Genomic DNA, 15,469 nt, shown 5'->3' with positions numbered 1-15,469 from the left:
CTGCAAGCCCACCAGCAGCATTGGCATTCACAAGCCCTGGCACCCCTGGTGCACTTTACTGGGGACTGACAGTGAATCCAATAAACCAATCATGGACATCAATTACAGGTACATTTTACTTCGGGAGCACTTGCACTGCGGCACGGATTAGCCGTGGCGCAGTGCCCTGAGCGGACGACACCAGCAAAACAATCGAGGCACACCATCAAAAAGTGGAAGGGAAACTCACGCCAAGGTGCCAGGTCTAACACCTGCCTTGATCCAATCTCTCATTTCCTCATCTACTGCTTCATCCTGCAACTGTTTCACTTCATCCCACGTTTCTAGGACATTAGTAAACATCACAGAACAAAAAGACATCTCCCTTTCTCGTCCCCTGTTAATCGAATTATTGTTCTTTGCACAATACTGTGCTATGTCATTGGCAAAACGATTACCAAGGGTAACAAAATCATCTCCTTGTCCATGAGCTGCACACTTTACAACTGCTAGCTCTTTAGGCAGCTGTATCGCCTCAAGCAACTTTCCAATTACTTCAGTATTCTTTATTGGAGTCCCACTCGACGTCAAGAAACCTCTCTGTAGCCAAAGCTGGCCAAAATCATGAACCACTCCAAATCCATACTGACTATCAGTCATCACAGTCACTCTCAGATTTTTCCCAATCTTGCAAGCTTTCGTCAATGCTACCAATTCAGCCACTTGAGCAGATCTTACTCCTTTCAAAGACGAAGCTTCCATAACTTCTGAAACCTTGCACACCGCATATGCTGCACTCAGCACACCATCATCAGTTCTTAGACATGATCCATCCACAAACAACACATGATCACTCTCAGGCAATGGAAAATCTCTTATGTCTGGTCTCGGTTTTGTACAATAGTCAAGCACATCCAAACAATCATGATCAACATCATCTCCCACATTCACATTGTCAGCATCTGGCAACAGAGTTGCTGGATTCACATTTACACATCTCTCAAGAGTCACATTTGATGCTCCTAGAATAATTTTCTCATATTTAGTCAACCGACTATGTGACATGTATTGAGTTCTGCTTCTTGTCAAAAGAATTGCCACATCATGAGGTACGAATACCCGTACAGGATATCCCATTATTATACCCTCACTCTGTTCCAAGCTTCTGCATGTAGCAGCTACTGCTTTCAGACATCCTGGCAAACCCACAGCTACGGGGTCAAGTGTTGATGAGAAGTACGCAATTGGTCTCCTCAGTTGTCCATGTTTCTGAATTAACACTGAAAGTGCACATCCATTTCTCTCACTGCAGTACAACTCAAACTCTTTCTCATAGTCTGGCATTCCCAAAGCAGGAGCTTTCTGCTCTTTAACTCTTCAAATGATGCCATTTGTCCTGCATCCAATTCCAATCGGTCTCTCACCTCACTTTTAGTCAATTTAATCAGTGGCTTTGCTATCAGGGAGAAATTACTTATCCACTGACGACAATAACCCACCATCCCCAGAAACATCCTCACTTCTCTCTGGGTCATTGGGGCTCTAATTCCTCTGATAATTTTGATCCTGTCATCAGTCACCTTTCTCAGACCCTTTTCAATATTGTGTCCAAGATAATGCACCTCTTTCTTATAAAATTGCAATTTGGCCGGAGATACCTTTAACCCTCCATCTGCCAGATGATTCAGTAAAGCTATGGTATCTACTTCACAAGCTTCACGTGTCTTCGATGCCACAAGTAGGTCATCGATGTACTGCACTAGTACTGAACTTTCAGGCATGATCAAACTCTCCAATGATTTCTTCAATAACTGATTGAATATCGAAGGACTCTCTGTATACCTCTGTGGGATACGACACCATGCTAAAATACGCTGTCCAAACCGAAATGCAAAAATCGGCTGGCTGTCATGATGGAATGGAATTGAAAAGAAAGCATGAAACAAATCAATCACCGTGTACCACTCAGCATCATGTGCATTCTGATACAAAATCACTGACGGATTTGGCACAATGGGACAATATGCCACCACAATTTTGTTAACTTTTCTCAAATCTTGTACAATCCTAAACTTTCCATTAGGTTTCTTTAGCCCCATTATCGGTGAATTACACGGGCTACTCAGTAACTCTCTCAAAACACCCTGTTGAATCATCTTGTCAATTATAGGTGTTATTCCCTCAATTATTTCTGGTGTCAATCTGTACTGTGGGATATTAGGATAAACAATCCCTTCTTTCACTGAAATCTTCACTGGATCTACATTATTCATCAATCCCACATCTTCTCCAGTAAAATCCCAAACTGCTGTTTTTACTGTGTGTCTCAACTCCTGAGGCAAATCATCTGGATTAAACACAGCATATGTACCAACAATCTCACTCTCACTATTGTCTAGAGTCATCCTGTACAAAACATCCTCATCTGGTGTCTCAAAAGCTATTCCATCTGGAGTACAAAAAATTGTGCAGTTCATCTTACACAATAAGTACCTACCTAACAAGTTCACTGGACTAGTGTCACAGACTACAAACCTGTGCATGTCTGAAAATTTCCCTATTCTTACCCTTACTGGTTCGGTAAAACGAGTTTTAATCTGTGTATTAGCTACACCAACCACTTGGATTGCTTCATCCGAGAGAGGAAGATTTCTAATATCTGCTGACCTGACAGTTGATCTCGTCGCTCCTGTGTCTACCAAAAAAGTAACACTTTCCCCATTTATTTTCCAATCTACAAATGGTCCTGCCTGGTCTATTTCTAGAGTTGCACCAAGTATGCACTCTTCCTCCTCTCTTCGGCACCGTCAATAGTCCCCTTCAGACTCACCCCCTCATTCTTTAACCAGTACTGCTGTACCGGGTTAGTGCGTCTCGGTTTGTTTACCTGCTCATCATTGTAGAATCCCGAATCCTGGTTATACTTTTGGGACCCTCTATTCTGCGGCAAGGGCGGTTTTGGCTCTTGGCTCTGCTGTCTGACAACCTTCCGCTGTTGCTGCTGATGATTACACCCCTCGTTCTGCACCTGTTGATTCAAGGATTTATTCTCATTACTCACTAATGGTGGATTGGTACACTCGGATCTCCAATGCCCCAATTGTCCACAGTTGTGACAAGGGAACTTTTTCTTTGCTTCTTCTAGATTCCCCTTCCCTTTTCCTGCATATCTGGGTCTATTTCCTGGATTATTTGCTTGTTCTGTGCTTCTTGTCTTTCAGCCACCTTCACTTGTGCCCACATTACTTTTTCTTTCAGCTTTCTCTGTTTTGCCTCAATCTCATCACTGAAGTACTTTGCATGTCTCAAGATTTCATCAATCTTTTTACTCTGCCAATCAACTGTATGCTCACGTATTCTTTCACTGATTTCAGGTCTCAAACCATATACAAATCTGTATACAAAATGACTCAAATCCTTGTCACCCAGGTGTTCATCTCCACTAAACTGTTTAAAAGCCAGTATCAGCCTTTCGTAAAAAGCATGAACTGATTCTTTCGCTTCCTGATGTGTTCGATCTATTTTTACCCAGTCTGTCTCTTTTGGGGGTACCTTATTTTTCAGGAACACAATAACCTGGTCATATTTCTTCATCACCTCTGGATCTGGTGCTCCTGTTTTCGGATCTCTTGGATACTCCTTAGCAGGCCAATCTACAACTATTTTACACTCTGCCCACAAGTCTGCTGGAACAATTATATCAAACAAACTATTCAGGTCAATCCACAGCACTTCCGTAGTAGGGCAGAGGGAAGTGAGTGCTGCTCTCGGGAAAGACGGGATTGTTGGAAATACCTGTACGTATGCAGGAAAAAAACGTGTGACAATTGAAGTAACGCGTCACAATGTCTGGGTTCGGAATCAGTGACATCGTCGTGTGTTACTATTAGGGACATATTTTCAGTATAAAAGGAGTGTGTATGGTAGCGAAGGTTATCTGTAAAACTCTGGTCTTAAGTCCCAGGGATCCGTAAGGTTTGCCGTTAAAGCTTACTGCTGGAGAAGTAATAGGTATTCTCTGAGCTTGTCTGAAGGACTGGGCAGAGGTAAGTGCTGCTTGGTTAACATGTGTTATAATTCTGTAGTAGGACAGACTGTTCGCTGTTCTCGGGAAAGGCAGGATTCTGTGTAAATGTGCTATATTTTCTGGTGTGAAAGTGCGTGAATGTATGAGCATTTAGTTGATTGTAAGACTCTTTGGAGCAGTCCTAGAGGAAACAGTTAATGGATGCATGTTAGAAGGGCAGAGTAGAGGGATGTGCTACTGTGTCAACGAAAGTGATAGTTCCGTGGTAGAGCAGAGGTAAGCGCTGTTCTAGGGAAGAGCGGGATTCTTGTGAGAAAGGATTTTCTTTACTATTCTGTGGTTAGCGAAGCAGACAATGGAGATGTTTATATGTTGTAACTAATAGATCTTGTAGAATCTGAAACGAAGTTTACCGAGAAGGTTTTGTAAAGGAGGGGTAGACGAGTGACAGGAGACAGAACAGAAGTGACTGCAGTGACTACTGACGTCATACAGACCGCGCTGTGATTGGACAGTGGATTAGAACAGTGCTCGCGCTGGGATTGGTGCGTTAGTGTGAGCCGCGCAGGGATTGGAAGGAGTACAGGGTGACGTAGACGCTCCAGGATTGGTGCGTTGGTGTGAGTCGCGCTGTTATTGGACAAAAGATCGTACAGTTGCGGAAGGGACTAGAGAATAGTGGTAAACGCTAAAATGTATTACCAAACGGAGGAAAAGAAAAAGAAATCCTTGTTTGGTAAAATTAAAAGATGGTTCGACAAGGATAAGAACATAATAACTAGAGAAGGTGAATTGCTACCTCCGACAAGAACTCCTGCATCCTTTATGGTTGCGAAATATGGGTATCATACCTGTATATGGTTAAATAACTGGGCTAAGTACACTAAGGAGGAAGGTGTTTTAGCGTTCCCGGAACATGGTTTATTTAATCTGGCTGTGTTGAGAAATTTACGGGAAAAAATGATGTGTCTAGAGCCTAGACCAAGGCCGACACAGTTCGAGGCGTTGGTAGAATGGGAAGATGAGGTACATGAGCGAGAAAAGCAGAGGAGTGGAGGCAATTGTAGGTATATTTTCGGGAGGAAATATGATCGTGAAACTCATCATGATCGAATGAGGAGATGGCGAGATGCTAGTATGTCAGAGGGATTATATCCTATGAGGACAGTTGAAGAAAAGGAAGAGAGGAAGGGTACGGAAAAGGTGCCTGATGCAGAAGTGAGAAGGTATGGGGCTAATGATTATGAAGATGAGGTCTTGGATGACATGATTTACAAGAGACCACCTCCATATAGACCAGAACCAGAAGAGAGAACGCCAGTTGCTACTCCTATCAGAGATACTTTGCGAATTGTTAAAACTGAGGTTATGACACCTGATCTGAAAAGTGGTAGCTCTTTCACGGAAAGGGAGAGAGAGAGAGAGCGAGAGAGAGAGAATCGAATCGGTAATGAGAAAACAAGAGAATTAGCCAGAACTACATCTGAGCTGACTGAGAAAATTAGAGAGCTGACGAAAAATCTAGAAGCTGTTACAGTGCCTGTAACCATAGGTCCGGTTGTGCCTATTTTTGATAAACAAAGAATTGGTGAAAATGGTTTGACAGTTCCCTATGTTGGAAATGGTTTGGTTGGTTCTTGTTCTTTGGAGGAATCAGGAATGAGGACGGGAGAAAATAATTTGAGACAGTCAAGACATGACATATGTAGTGGAGGATCAGATGTACAGCCTAATACAGGATTGAATGCTGGTTGTTTAGGAGGATCGATTTTGGAACCACAGAGGATGGCAGAACAAGGGGGTGCAGTGAAAAAGTCTACAGAAATAACAGCTGAGGATTTGAATGATTGGTTGAAAGTTCTTCAAAAGAAGGATAAAGATTCACAGGCAATTGATGTAGCCAGGTTGCGCATAGAATTGGAGGAGCTTATTGCAGGAACAATTCCAACAGAAATATTAAAGAACCATCATGATGGAGAGTTGTTATTTATGTGCAAGAGTATCACCTGGAGGGCTAAGAGTACACATGACAGGTTAAAAGCAATAGCGAGTGAACTAGGAGTTGACATGGATAAGGTGAAAGCTTTGCAGAAGTCTTACAGGATGGATTTCACGGATAAAGACATTGAAAATCTAAATGGTGTTGGCAGAACAGGGCAGATTAAGGAAATGATTACCTTATTGCGAAAATGGGGTGATGTGGAAAAGTGGAAGGATAGATGGTAAAAGAAAAGGGAAGATTCAGTGGACAGGACTTATTCAGCTTTCCCTATGAGAGAAAAAGAAAAAACAGTGGATGCTTATCCTATGAGAGAGATTCCTGGAGGAGGATATGTACATGTCCCATGGACTAGACAGGATATTTTGTCATTTACGAATGATTTCCCTCGACTGAGAGAAAAGCCCGTCGAGTGGTATAGGCAGGTAGATAGGTTTGTGAAATTGTCAAAAGTGCTGTGGATTGATCTGAATAGTCTGTTTGATATAATTGTTCCAGCAGACTTGTGGGCAGAGTGTAAAATAGTTGTAGATTGGCCTGCTAAGGAGTATCCAAGAGACCCGAAAACAGGAGCTCCAGACCCGGAGGTCATGAGGAAGTATGAACAGGTTATTGTGTTCCTGAAAAATAAGGTACCCCCGAAAGAGACAGATTGGGTTAAGATAGATCGAACACATCAGGAAGGGAAAGAATCAGTTCATGCTTTTTATGAAAGGCTAATACTGGCTTTTAAACAGTTCAGGGGAGATGAACACCTGGGTCATAAGGATTTGAGTCATTTTGTATACAGATTTGTATATGGCTTGAGACCTGAAATAAGTGAAAGAATACGTGAACACACAGTTGACTGGCAGCGTAAAAAGATTGATGAAATCTTAAGACATGCGAAATACTTCAGTGATGAAATTGAGGCAAAGCAGAGAAAGCTGAAAGAAAAGGCAATGTGGGCACAGGTGAAAGTTGCAGAGAGACAAGAAGCACAGATGGTGGAACAAGCAAACAATCCAGGAAATAGGCCCAGATATGGCACAGGAAAGGGAAAGGGGAATATAGAAGAAGCGAAGAAAAAGTTCCCTTGTCACAACTGTGGACAATTGGGGCATTGGAGATCCGGGTGTACCAATCCACCATTAGTGAGTAATGAGAATAAATCCTTGAATCAACAGGTGCAGAACGAGGGGTGTAATCATCAGCAGCAACAGCGGAAGGTTGTCAGACAGCAGAGCCAAGAGCCAAAACCGTCCTTGCCGCAGAATAGAGGATCCCAAAAGTATAACCAGGATTCGGGATTCTACAATGATGAACAGGTAAACAAACCGAGACGTACAAACCCGGTACAGCAGTTCTGGTTAAAGAATGAGGGGAGTGAGTCTGAAGGGGACTATTGACGGTGCCGAAGAGAGGAGGAAGAGTGCATACTTGGTGCAACTCTAGAAATAGACCAGGCAGGACCATTTGTAGATGGAAAAATAAATGGGGAGAGTGTTACTTTTTTGGTAGACACAGGAGCGACGAGATCAACTGTCAGGTCAGCAGATATAAGAAATCTTCCTCTCTCGGACGAAGCAATCCAAGTGGTTGGTGTAGCTAATACACAGATTAAGACTCGTTTTACTGAACCAGTAAGGGTAAGAATAGGGACATTTTCAGAGATGCACAGATTTGTAGTCTGTAACACTAGTCCAGTGAACTTGTTAGGTAGGGACTTATTGTGTAAGATAAACTGCACAATTTTTTGTACTCCGGATGGAATAGCTTTTGAGACACCAGATGAGGATGTTTTGTACAGGATGACTCTAGATAATAGAGAGAGTGAGATTGTTGGTACATATGCTGTGTTTAATCGAGATGATTTGCCTCAAGAATTGAGACACACGGTAAAAACAGCAGTTTGGGATTTTACTGGAGAAGATGTGGGATTGATGAATAATGTAGATCCAGTGAAGATTTCAGTGAAAGAAGGGATTGTTTATCCTAATATCCCACAGTACAGATTGACACCAGAAATAATTGAGGGAATAACCCCTATAATTGACAAGATGATTCAACAGGGTGTTTTGAGAGAGTTACTGAGTAGCCCGTGTAATTCATCGATAATGGGGCTAAAGAAACCTAATGGAAAATTCAGGATTGTACAAGATTTGAGAAAGGTTAACAAAATTGTGGTGGCATGTTGTCCCATTGTGCCAAATCCGTCAGTGATTTTGTATCAAATTCCTCATGATGCTGAGTGGTACACGGTAATTGATTTGTGTCATGCTTTCTTTTCAATCCCATTGCATCATGACAGTCAGCCGATTTTTTGCATTTCGGTTTGGACAGCGTATTTTAGCATGGTGTCGTATCCCACAGGGGTATACAGAGAGTCCTTCAATATTCAATCAGTTGTTGAAGAAATCGTTGGAAAGTTTGATCATGCCTGAAAGCTCGGTACTAGTGCAGTACATCGATGACCTACTTGTGGCATCGAAGACATGTGAAGCTTGTGAAGTAGATACCATAGCTTTACTGAATCATCTGGCAGATGGAGGGTTAAAGGTATCTCCAGCCAAATTGCAATTTTGCAAGAAAGAGGTGCAATATCTTGGACACAATATTGAAAAGGGTCTGAGAAAGGTGACCGATGACAGGATCAAGATTATCAGAGGAATGAGAGCCCCGATGACCCAGAGAGAAGTGAGGATGTTTCTGGGGATGATGGGTTATTGTCGTCAGTGGATAAGTAATTTCTCCCTGATAGCAAAGCCACTGATTAAATTGACTAAAAGTGAGTTGAGAGACCCATTGGAACTGGATGCAGAACAAATGGCAGCATTTGAAGAGTTGAAGAGCAGAATGTGTGAAGCCCCTGCTTTGGGAATGCCAGACTATGAGAAGGAGTTTGAGTTGTGCTGCAGTGAAAGAAATGGTTGTGCACTTTCAGTGTTTATTCAGAAACATGGACAACTGAGGAGACCAATTGCGTACTTCTCATCAACACTTGACCCCGTAGCTGTGGGTTTGCCAGGTTGCCTGAAAGCAGTAGCTGCTACATGCAGAAGCTTGGAACAGAGGGAGGGTATAATAATGGGATATCCTGTAAGGGTGTTCGTACCTCATGATGTGGCAATTCTTTTGACAAGAAGCAGGACTCAATATATGTCACACAGTCGACTGACTAAATATGAGAAAATCATTCTGGGAGCATCAAATGTGACTCTTGAGAGATGTGTGAATGTGAATCCAGCAACTTTGTTGCCAGATGCTGAAAAAGTGAATGTGGGAGATGATGTTGATCATGATTGTTTGGATGTGCTTGATTACTGTACGAAACCAAGACCAGACATACGAGATCTGCCACTGCCTGAGAGTGATCATGTGCTGTTTGTGGATGGATCATGTCTGAGAACTGATGATGGTGTGCTGAGTGCAGCATATGCAGTGTGCAAGGTTTCGGAAGTTATGGAAGCATCGTCGTTGAAAGGAGTGAGATCTGCTCAAGTGGCTGAATTGGTGGCATTGACGAAAGCTTGCAAAATTGGGAAGAATCTGAGAGTAACTGTGATGACTGATAGTCAGTATGGATTTGGAGTGGTTCATGATTTTGGCCAACTTTGGCTACAGAGAGGTTTCTTGACGTCGAGTGGAACTCCAATAAAGAATGCTGAAGTGATTGGGAAGTTGCTTGTGGCGATACAGCTGCCTAAAGAACTAGCAGTTGTAAAATGTGCAGCTCATGGACAAGGAGATGATTTTGTTACTCTTGGTAATCGTTTTGCAAATGACATAGCACAGTATTGTGCAAAGAACAATCATTCGATTAACAGGGGACGAGAAAGGGAGATGTCTTTTTGTTCTGTGATGTTTACTAATGTCCCAGAAACGTGGGATGAAGTGAAACAGTTGCAGGATGAAGCAGGAGATGAGGAAATGAGAGATTGGATTAAGGCAGGTTGTGCCCCAAGAGAGACAGATCATGTTTGGATCTATAGAGATGGAAGACCAGTTATGCCAAATAGCATGTTGGCAACAATGGCAAGAATGTATCATGGTCAGGGACATCTGGGGAGGGACGCAATGATTAGGTCCTTTAAGCAAACCTGGTACAATGCAAAGTTCAGGCTGATTGCAGAAAGCATCTGTCAGAGATGTTTGATTTGGAAAGAAGACAGTGGTAAGCCTAGGAACAATAGGCAGAGAAGGAGGTCCTTTTACCAGAATGCAAATTGATTTCATTGAAATGCCCCAAGAAAATAGATTGAGGTATGTTCTAGTGGTAGTCTGTTTGTTCTCAAGATGGGTGGAGGCCTATCCGACTAGGAGAAATGATCGAAAAACAGTGGCAAAGTTACTGTTAAGAGAGTTGATTCCTAGGTACGGGTTCCCAGTGACAATCGAGTCAGACAGAGGTGGACACTTCTACAATGAGCTCATGGGTTTAATTTGTGAAGCATTGAGCATACAGCAGAAGCTACATTGTGCATACAGACCAGAGGCTTCTGGTGTTGTTGAACAGATATACGGCACAATCAAAAACCGAATTGGTAAGATGTGTTTAGCCACTGGAATGAAATGGCCTGATGTCTTGCCTCTAGTGCTAATGACTATTAGGTCTACTCCAGATAGAACCACAGGGTTGAGTCCACATGAAATATTGATGGGCCGTGCCATGAGACATGCTTTCGTACCTGTCAACAAGTTGATGACAATAACTGATGACATGATTTTGGATTAGTGTAAAGGCCTGGCTGACGCAGTTCATTCTGTGTTTCACCAGGTTGGAGAAGACGCCACAACACTTGAAAAGAAGCAAGCCCATGATCTGAGTCCAGGGGACTGGGTGAGGATAAAGGTGCACAGAAGAAGAAATTGCTTGGTTCCAAGTTGGGGAAGGCCAAGACAGGTTATTCTGACTACGACAACTGCAGTAAAGTGTGCTGGTGTGAAAACTGGGTTCATGCAAGTCATACTCTGAGAGTTCCAAATCCAAAGGATGGGACTCGGAAGGAGTATTTTGAAGAGTCAGATTCTAGTGATGATGCAGAGACTGAACCAGTGAGAAGGAAAAAGAATCCTGAAAGGGGAGAAGGAGAAAGAGAGTCAGGAGATTCTTTTTTCTGTCCGAGAGAAACTTCAAGAGAAACATTGAGAGTTTCAGAGGAGAGATCGGATTCTGTAAGAGTGCCTGAAGTTCCAACAACAAGTGGTGAAGAAAGAAGAGAAAAGAACAAATCCACAGAAACTACACCTGAATAAGATGAAGAGGTTGAAAATCCACATGAGATTACTCCTGAAGAAGTAGGGTCAGAAGAAGATAGAGAGGGACAGATTGCGGAAGACCCCCGAGGAGGTGTAGGGAACATTCCTGATAAGCTAGGTGAAGGGACAGGTAGACAGCAAGAAGATTGCGTGTCGGAGGCCCGAGGAGGGACAGAAATAGGGGGGAAATCTCAATCGGTGGTGGAAAAGAAGTCTGTGGAGCAAAAGAGAATTGTTGAAGAACAAGAGGCAAATGAAACAGAATCAGATGAAAGTGAGAATGAGAAATCAGAGGGTCGAGTTCTGAGAAAGAGAGCTTGGATCGGAGAAAGAAATAATAAAGAAGTGAGACCAAAAAGGGTTGTAAGAGGAGATCTTTGGCCTAACAGGATAAAGAGGCTGAGGTACAGACTGACACGAGCAAGCGCAAGTTCTAGTTCATCGAAAGCTGAACAGGTGAACGAGGTGTCCAGTCAGAATCAAGCAAAAGGTGAAAAACAAAAGGTCTCAAAAGAACCAGAGGAGATCAAGAGAATCAGAAAACCTAACCAGAAGTATAGGTCACCGGAATGGACGTACGTGGCACTGTCTGAAGGTGAAGAGGCAGAAAGTCAAGGAAATCCAGAGGGGACCGTATGAGAAGTGGTTGAGGAGGAGAAAACTGTCGGAATCCTGAAAGTTATCTTGACTGACATTGGAGAAGAGTCGGATGCTCAGGATGTTGAAGATCTGATACAGTTTGATATTGCTGAAGAAGAAGTGAAAAGTGATGAAAATCCAAATTGAGTGAACTGAAGGAGTCACTTGAGAAGAGTGAAAAGAAGAAATTCTAAAATTAGCTGTTTGAAATAATCTAGGGTTCTAGAAATTCAGTAGTGGAGTAGTAGAGGCTAAGTCAAAAGACACTGCCGAAGTAATAAAATGGCTAACACAGAAAATAATCAAAGTAGATGCGCCTTTCTGAAAAGATGGTGTAGAATGTGCTGCTGCTGTACTGGATTATTAATGCTATTATGGGGTGTACTAGCTTTACTGGTTACTTTTAGAGTTACAATAGATACTTTTGGAATACATACTGAGAATGTGACTAATGTAGAGAAAGGTTCACAAAAAGTAGTTCCAACTAGAATTAGTAACATTTACATACATAAAGATAGGTCAATTAATGATTTTTCTAGCAATGTTTTTTCAAAGTTATTGTACGAATACGTAAAGACAATGGAAGTTAGGGATTGCTACGTCTGCATGCAAATACCTGCATCCGTTTCGGAGGGTGTTACTTATCATCATTTACCAGCTACGTATGGGATTTCATGTAGTGTGTTGAGTAGTGTTTTTTATTTGTTAGGGAAAATAGATTATGAGATGTCTAACAAGGATAACATTTTTGGGCAATTGCCTATGAATAGAAAGCTGAATCCAGCTAAAGAAGCTAACATTTTTGGTGAGATTTTTATTGAGACAGAAGAATTAACATTAGATTACATTTTTAGAAACAATTTAACTTGCAGTTTGAAAGAAGAAGAAAAGGCTTTCCTAGACATGGTAGAGAAAAGGAGAGTGAGCATGCATGAAAAGGCAGGGAAATTTAAAATGAGTGAGACAATATGGGATATTGAGATGGGAAAGGAGTTGAGGAATGGGGCCAGTCCAACTTTGGCTTTAGATGCACCACAGAAGGGTAAACTATGCATTACCAGAAGGAGATCCCAATATGATAGCTATTTTGTTGGGACTAGTGAGTGCCATGATACATACTTTATTGCAACCGGATGGGGATTTAAAGGTGGAGAAGATCCAGTTTTCCCGGGAGTGTATTATATTTGTGGGAATAAGGCTTATTACAGGTTGCCTGACCATTGGTATGGCACGTGTTATGTGGGCCCGGTCTTTCCGAAGATTTTTCATATAGATAAGATAGAAGATGTAGAGCACATTAATCTACTAACACGCTTTAAGAGAGAAACTTGGTCAGAAATTGTAGGTGATATTTTTGGAGCTTTAATTCCAGCAGTGGGAATTTCATTAAATGCATATGGAATTCGGAAACTGTCAACAGTGGTGGATCGCTTATCGACAAGTACCGCTGGAGGGTTTCTTTTGGTAAATACGGAGATGATTGCCGTACGTGCCATGTCAATGCAAAATCGACTTGCCCTTGATATTCTATTGGCCAAAGAGGGTGGAGTCTGTGGAATGCTGAAAGTTCAACATTGTTGCACTTACATTCCTGACGAAAGCAGAGATCTAAAGGTCTATATCAAAAATATTACTGATTTGCATGAAGAATTAGTACCACTGGAGGCTGAAAGTATCTGGACTAGATTAGCTAATAAGATAGTTGCTGTTAAGAGTTTTATTGCTAAAATAGGTAGTACTATTGTTGGTCAGATATTATTTCCTTTGACATGTGTGATTGTTGCTTTATTGATACTTAGATTAGGGTGTTTGTGGTGTAAAAACAGGGGAAGGAAAAATAAAATAATTAGGCAGAATACTGAAAAGAAACAGAAGAGGTCAAAGAGAGATCCACAAGAAATAGAATGAGAAGAATTGAGGGAGAGTGTTTACTTGGAGTCGAAGAGGGATGATGAAAGAGAGTCTGGTGTGTAGTGTCATAAAGAAAAAAGACATTTCAATTTCTCCTAAAAATGGGACTACATTTTTTTTTTTGGGGTTGGTTTATGTGGTGATATATATCACCAAAGGGGGGATTGCTGGAGCAGGGTTTTCTATTGAAAATTTATTGAGATTTAAACTCCAGTTTTGTTTGTATGTCATGATTAAAATTACTAATAATTAATCATTAATTACTAATTTTGTTAAAGTTCTTGACTAATCAACATTACTAATGAGAGAAATTACACGTGGGAATGCATTTTATGTTGCTTTAATTAATACGTGAACTAAGTTGGTGTGCAAATTAATTAAATAAGTGTCGCAAAAGTGCTGTTTGTTTTGTGTTTGCGCTTTAAAATAACGTGCTTTCATGCTTCTTTGTGTCGCAGAAGGCTAGATAATTACATACACATAAGGGTATTAGTGGGTATTAACACTGCATTATCATTACAATGTATTAACGTTGTTTTGTATTTCTTTTAATTAAGATGGTCCGTTTTGGCCTAATCCAAGATGGCTGCCATTTACAGCCTGCACTCGAGTGATTGAAATTTGACAAGAGGCCTCGCTGAACATGGTTGGAAGTCACCTGACCACAGCCTCTGTCTGTATTAAAAGTTTCCGTGAGGACAGCAGCTCCAGGCTCGCTGCCAATTGCCCTTGGAAAAGAATAAAGCCACAATGAACTCTGATAAACTTGCGGTGGCTTCACTATGGTTCCGAGGAAGAACATTCATGGATGTTTCTTTTTTCAGTTTGAGTTTCCTTCTTCCGTGTTTTTATTTTTGTGATTTTTCTGAGCAGAGGTTTTCTAAATGTTGCAAATCAACATCCTTTCCTTCTCGCTCTGCTCAGCGGCTCAACGGACGTTTAGAGATTGTTTGTTACTTTCAGATTGTTATTTTTCCTATAAATATTACTAGACTAGAGAGGGTCTGTTGTGATTGAGGCCACTTCTTCCCGAACCTATGCTCGAGAGGATCGACGCTGATTGAGAGGACGGCGACTCGGGAGTCTTTACTGAGAGACCTGTCCTGACCCATTTAGCTAGAATAGGTAACTATGAGAATAATGATTTTGCTAATGATTGACTTTCATTTGAACTAATTTAGATAAACAATCCTTTGTTTGAATTCCAGTGTCGGGTGGTTATTTCTTGGTCACTTATTGAGTTCCAAATGTATTTCCTGTGTTTAAAATGACTCAGGACAATTTCTTTAGGTTGCATTGACCTCACTTTAGATGCAGATGGTTTAGGATTTCTCCTATATATTCAGTGTGGATAGAGTAATAGAATGAATGTTAGTGTGATGGGCCCTAGCGTATGATGAGTGTATGTGCGTGTGACTGTGGATTTACTCTGTCCGTGGAAGTAGGGAGAATTTATATGTGCCGATCTACAGCACTCCTGCCCTGCCCCTTTGCCCCCAGCCCTCTGTTTACATGTGCAGACCCCTACTCCCTCCCTCCTGGCTTGTCTGTTCCATTGTAATGCCCCTGATCCATCCCTCCTGCCCTTTATGGTCTGTTATGCTGCAGCTTTCTCTCCTGTCTGTCTATTATGGTCCTGCCTCTTGCCCCTCTGTTCTCTGTTGTCCATGTGCATG

At 41.7% G+C, this 15,469-nt stretch overlaps 1 protein-coding gene and 1 gene segment (V, D, J or C); both read right to left on the bottom strand.

Moving 5' to 3' along the window:
* The window catches only part of LOC146808647 (T-cell receptor alpha chain constant-like), an 805,797-nt gene that overhangs the window by 743,657 nt on the left and 46,671 nt on the right, over nt 1–15,469 (bottom strand).
* Nucleotides 1–15,469, bottom strand: part of LOC146808648 (uncharacterized) — a 61,863-nt gene that overhangs the window by 11,424 nt on the left and 34,970 nt on the right. The window contains exon 2 of the mRNA XM_085620677.1: nt 2,867–3,007. Within this exon, the coding sequence (XP_085476803.1) occupies nt 2,867–3,007 (141 nt within the window). The remainder of the gene's footprint in view (nt 1–2,866; nt 3,008–15,469) is intronic.

Source organism: Triturus cristatus, chromosome 8 (assembly GCF_964204655.1).
Source record: "Triturus cristatus chromosome 8, aTriCri1.1, whole genome shotgun sequence".
NCBI classification, from domain to species: Eukaryota; Metazoa; Chordata; class Amphibia; order Caudata; family Salamandridae; genus Triturus; species Triturus cristatus.
The sequence above is the reverse complement of the archived record's forward strand: the minus strand, read 5'-3'. Positions and strand labels throughout refer to the sequence as shown.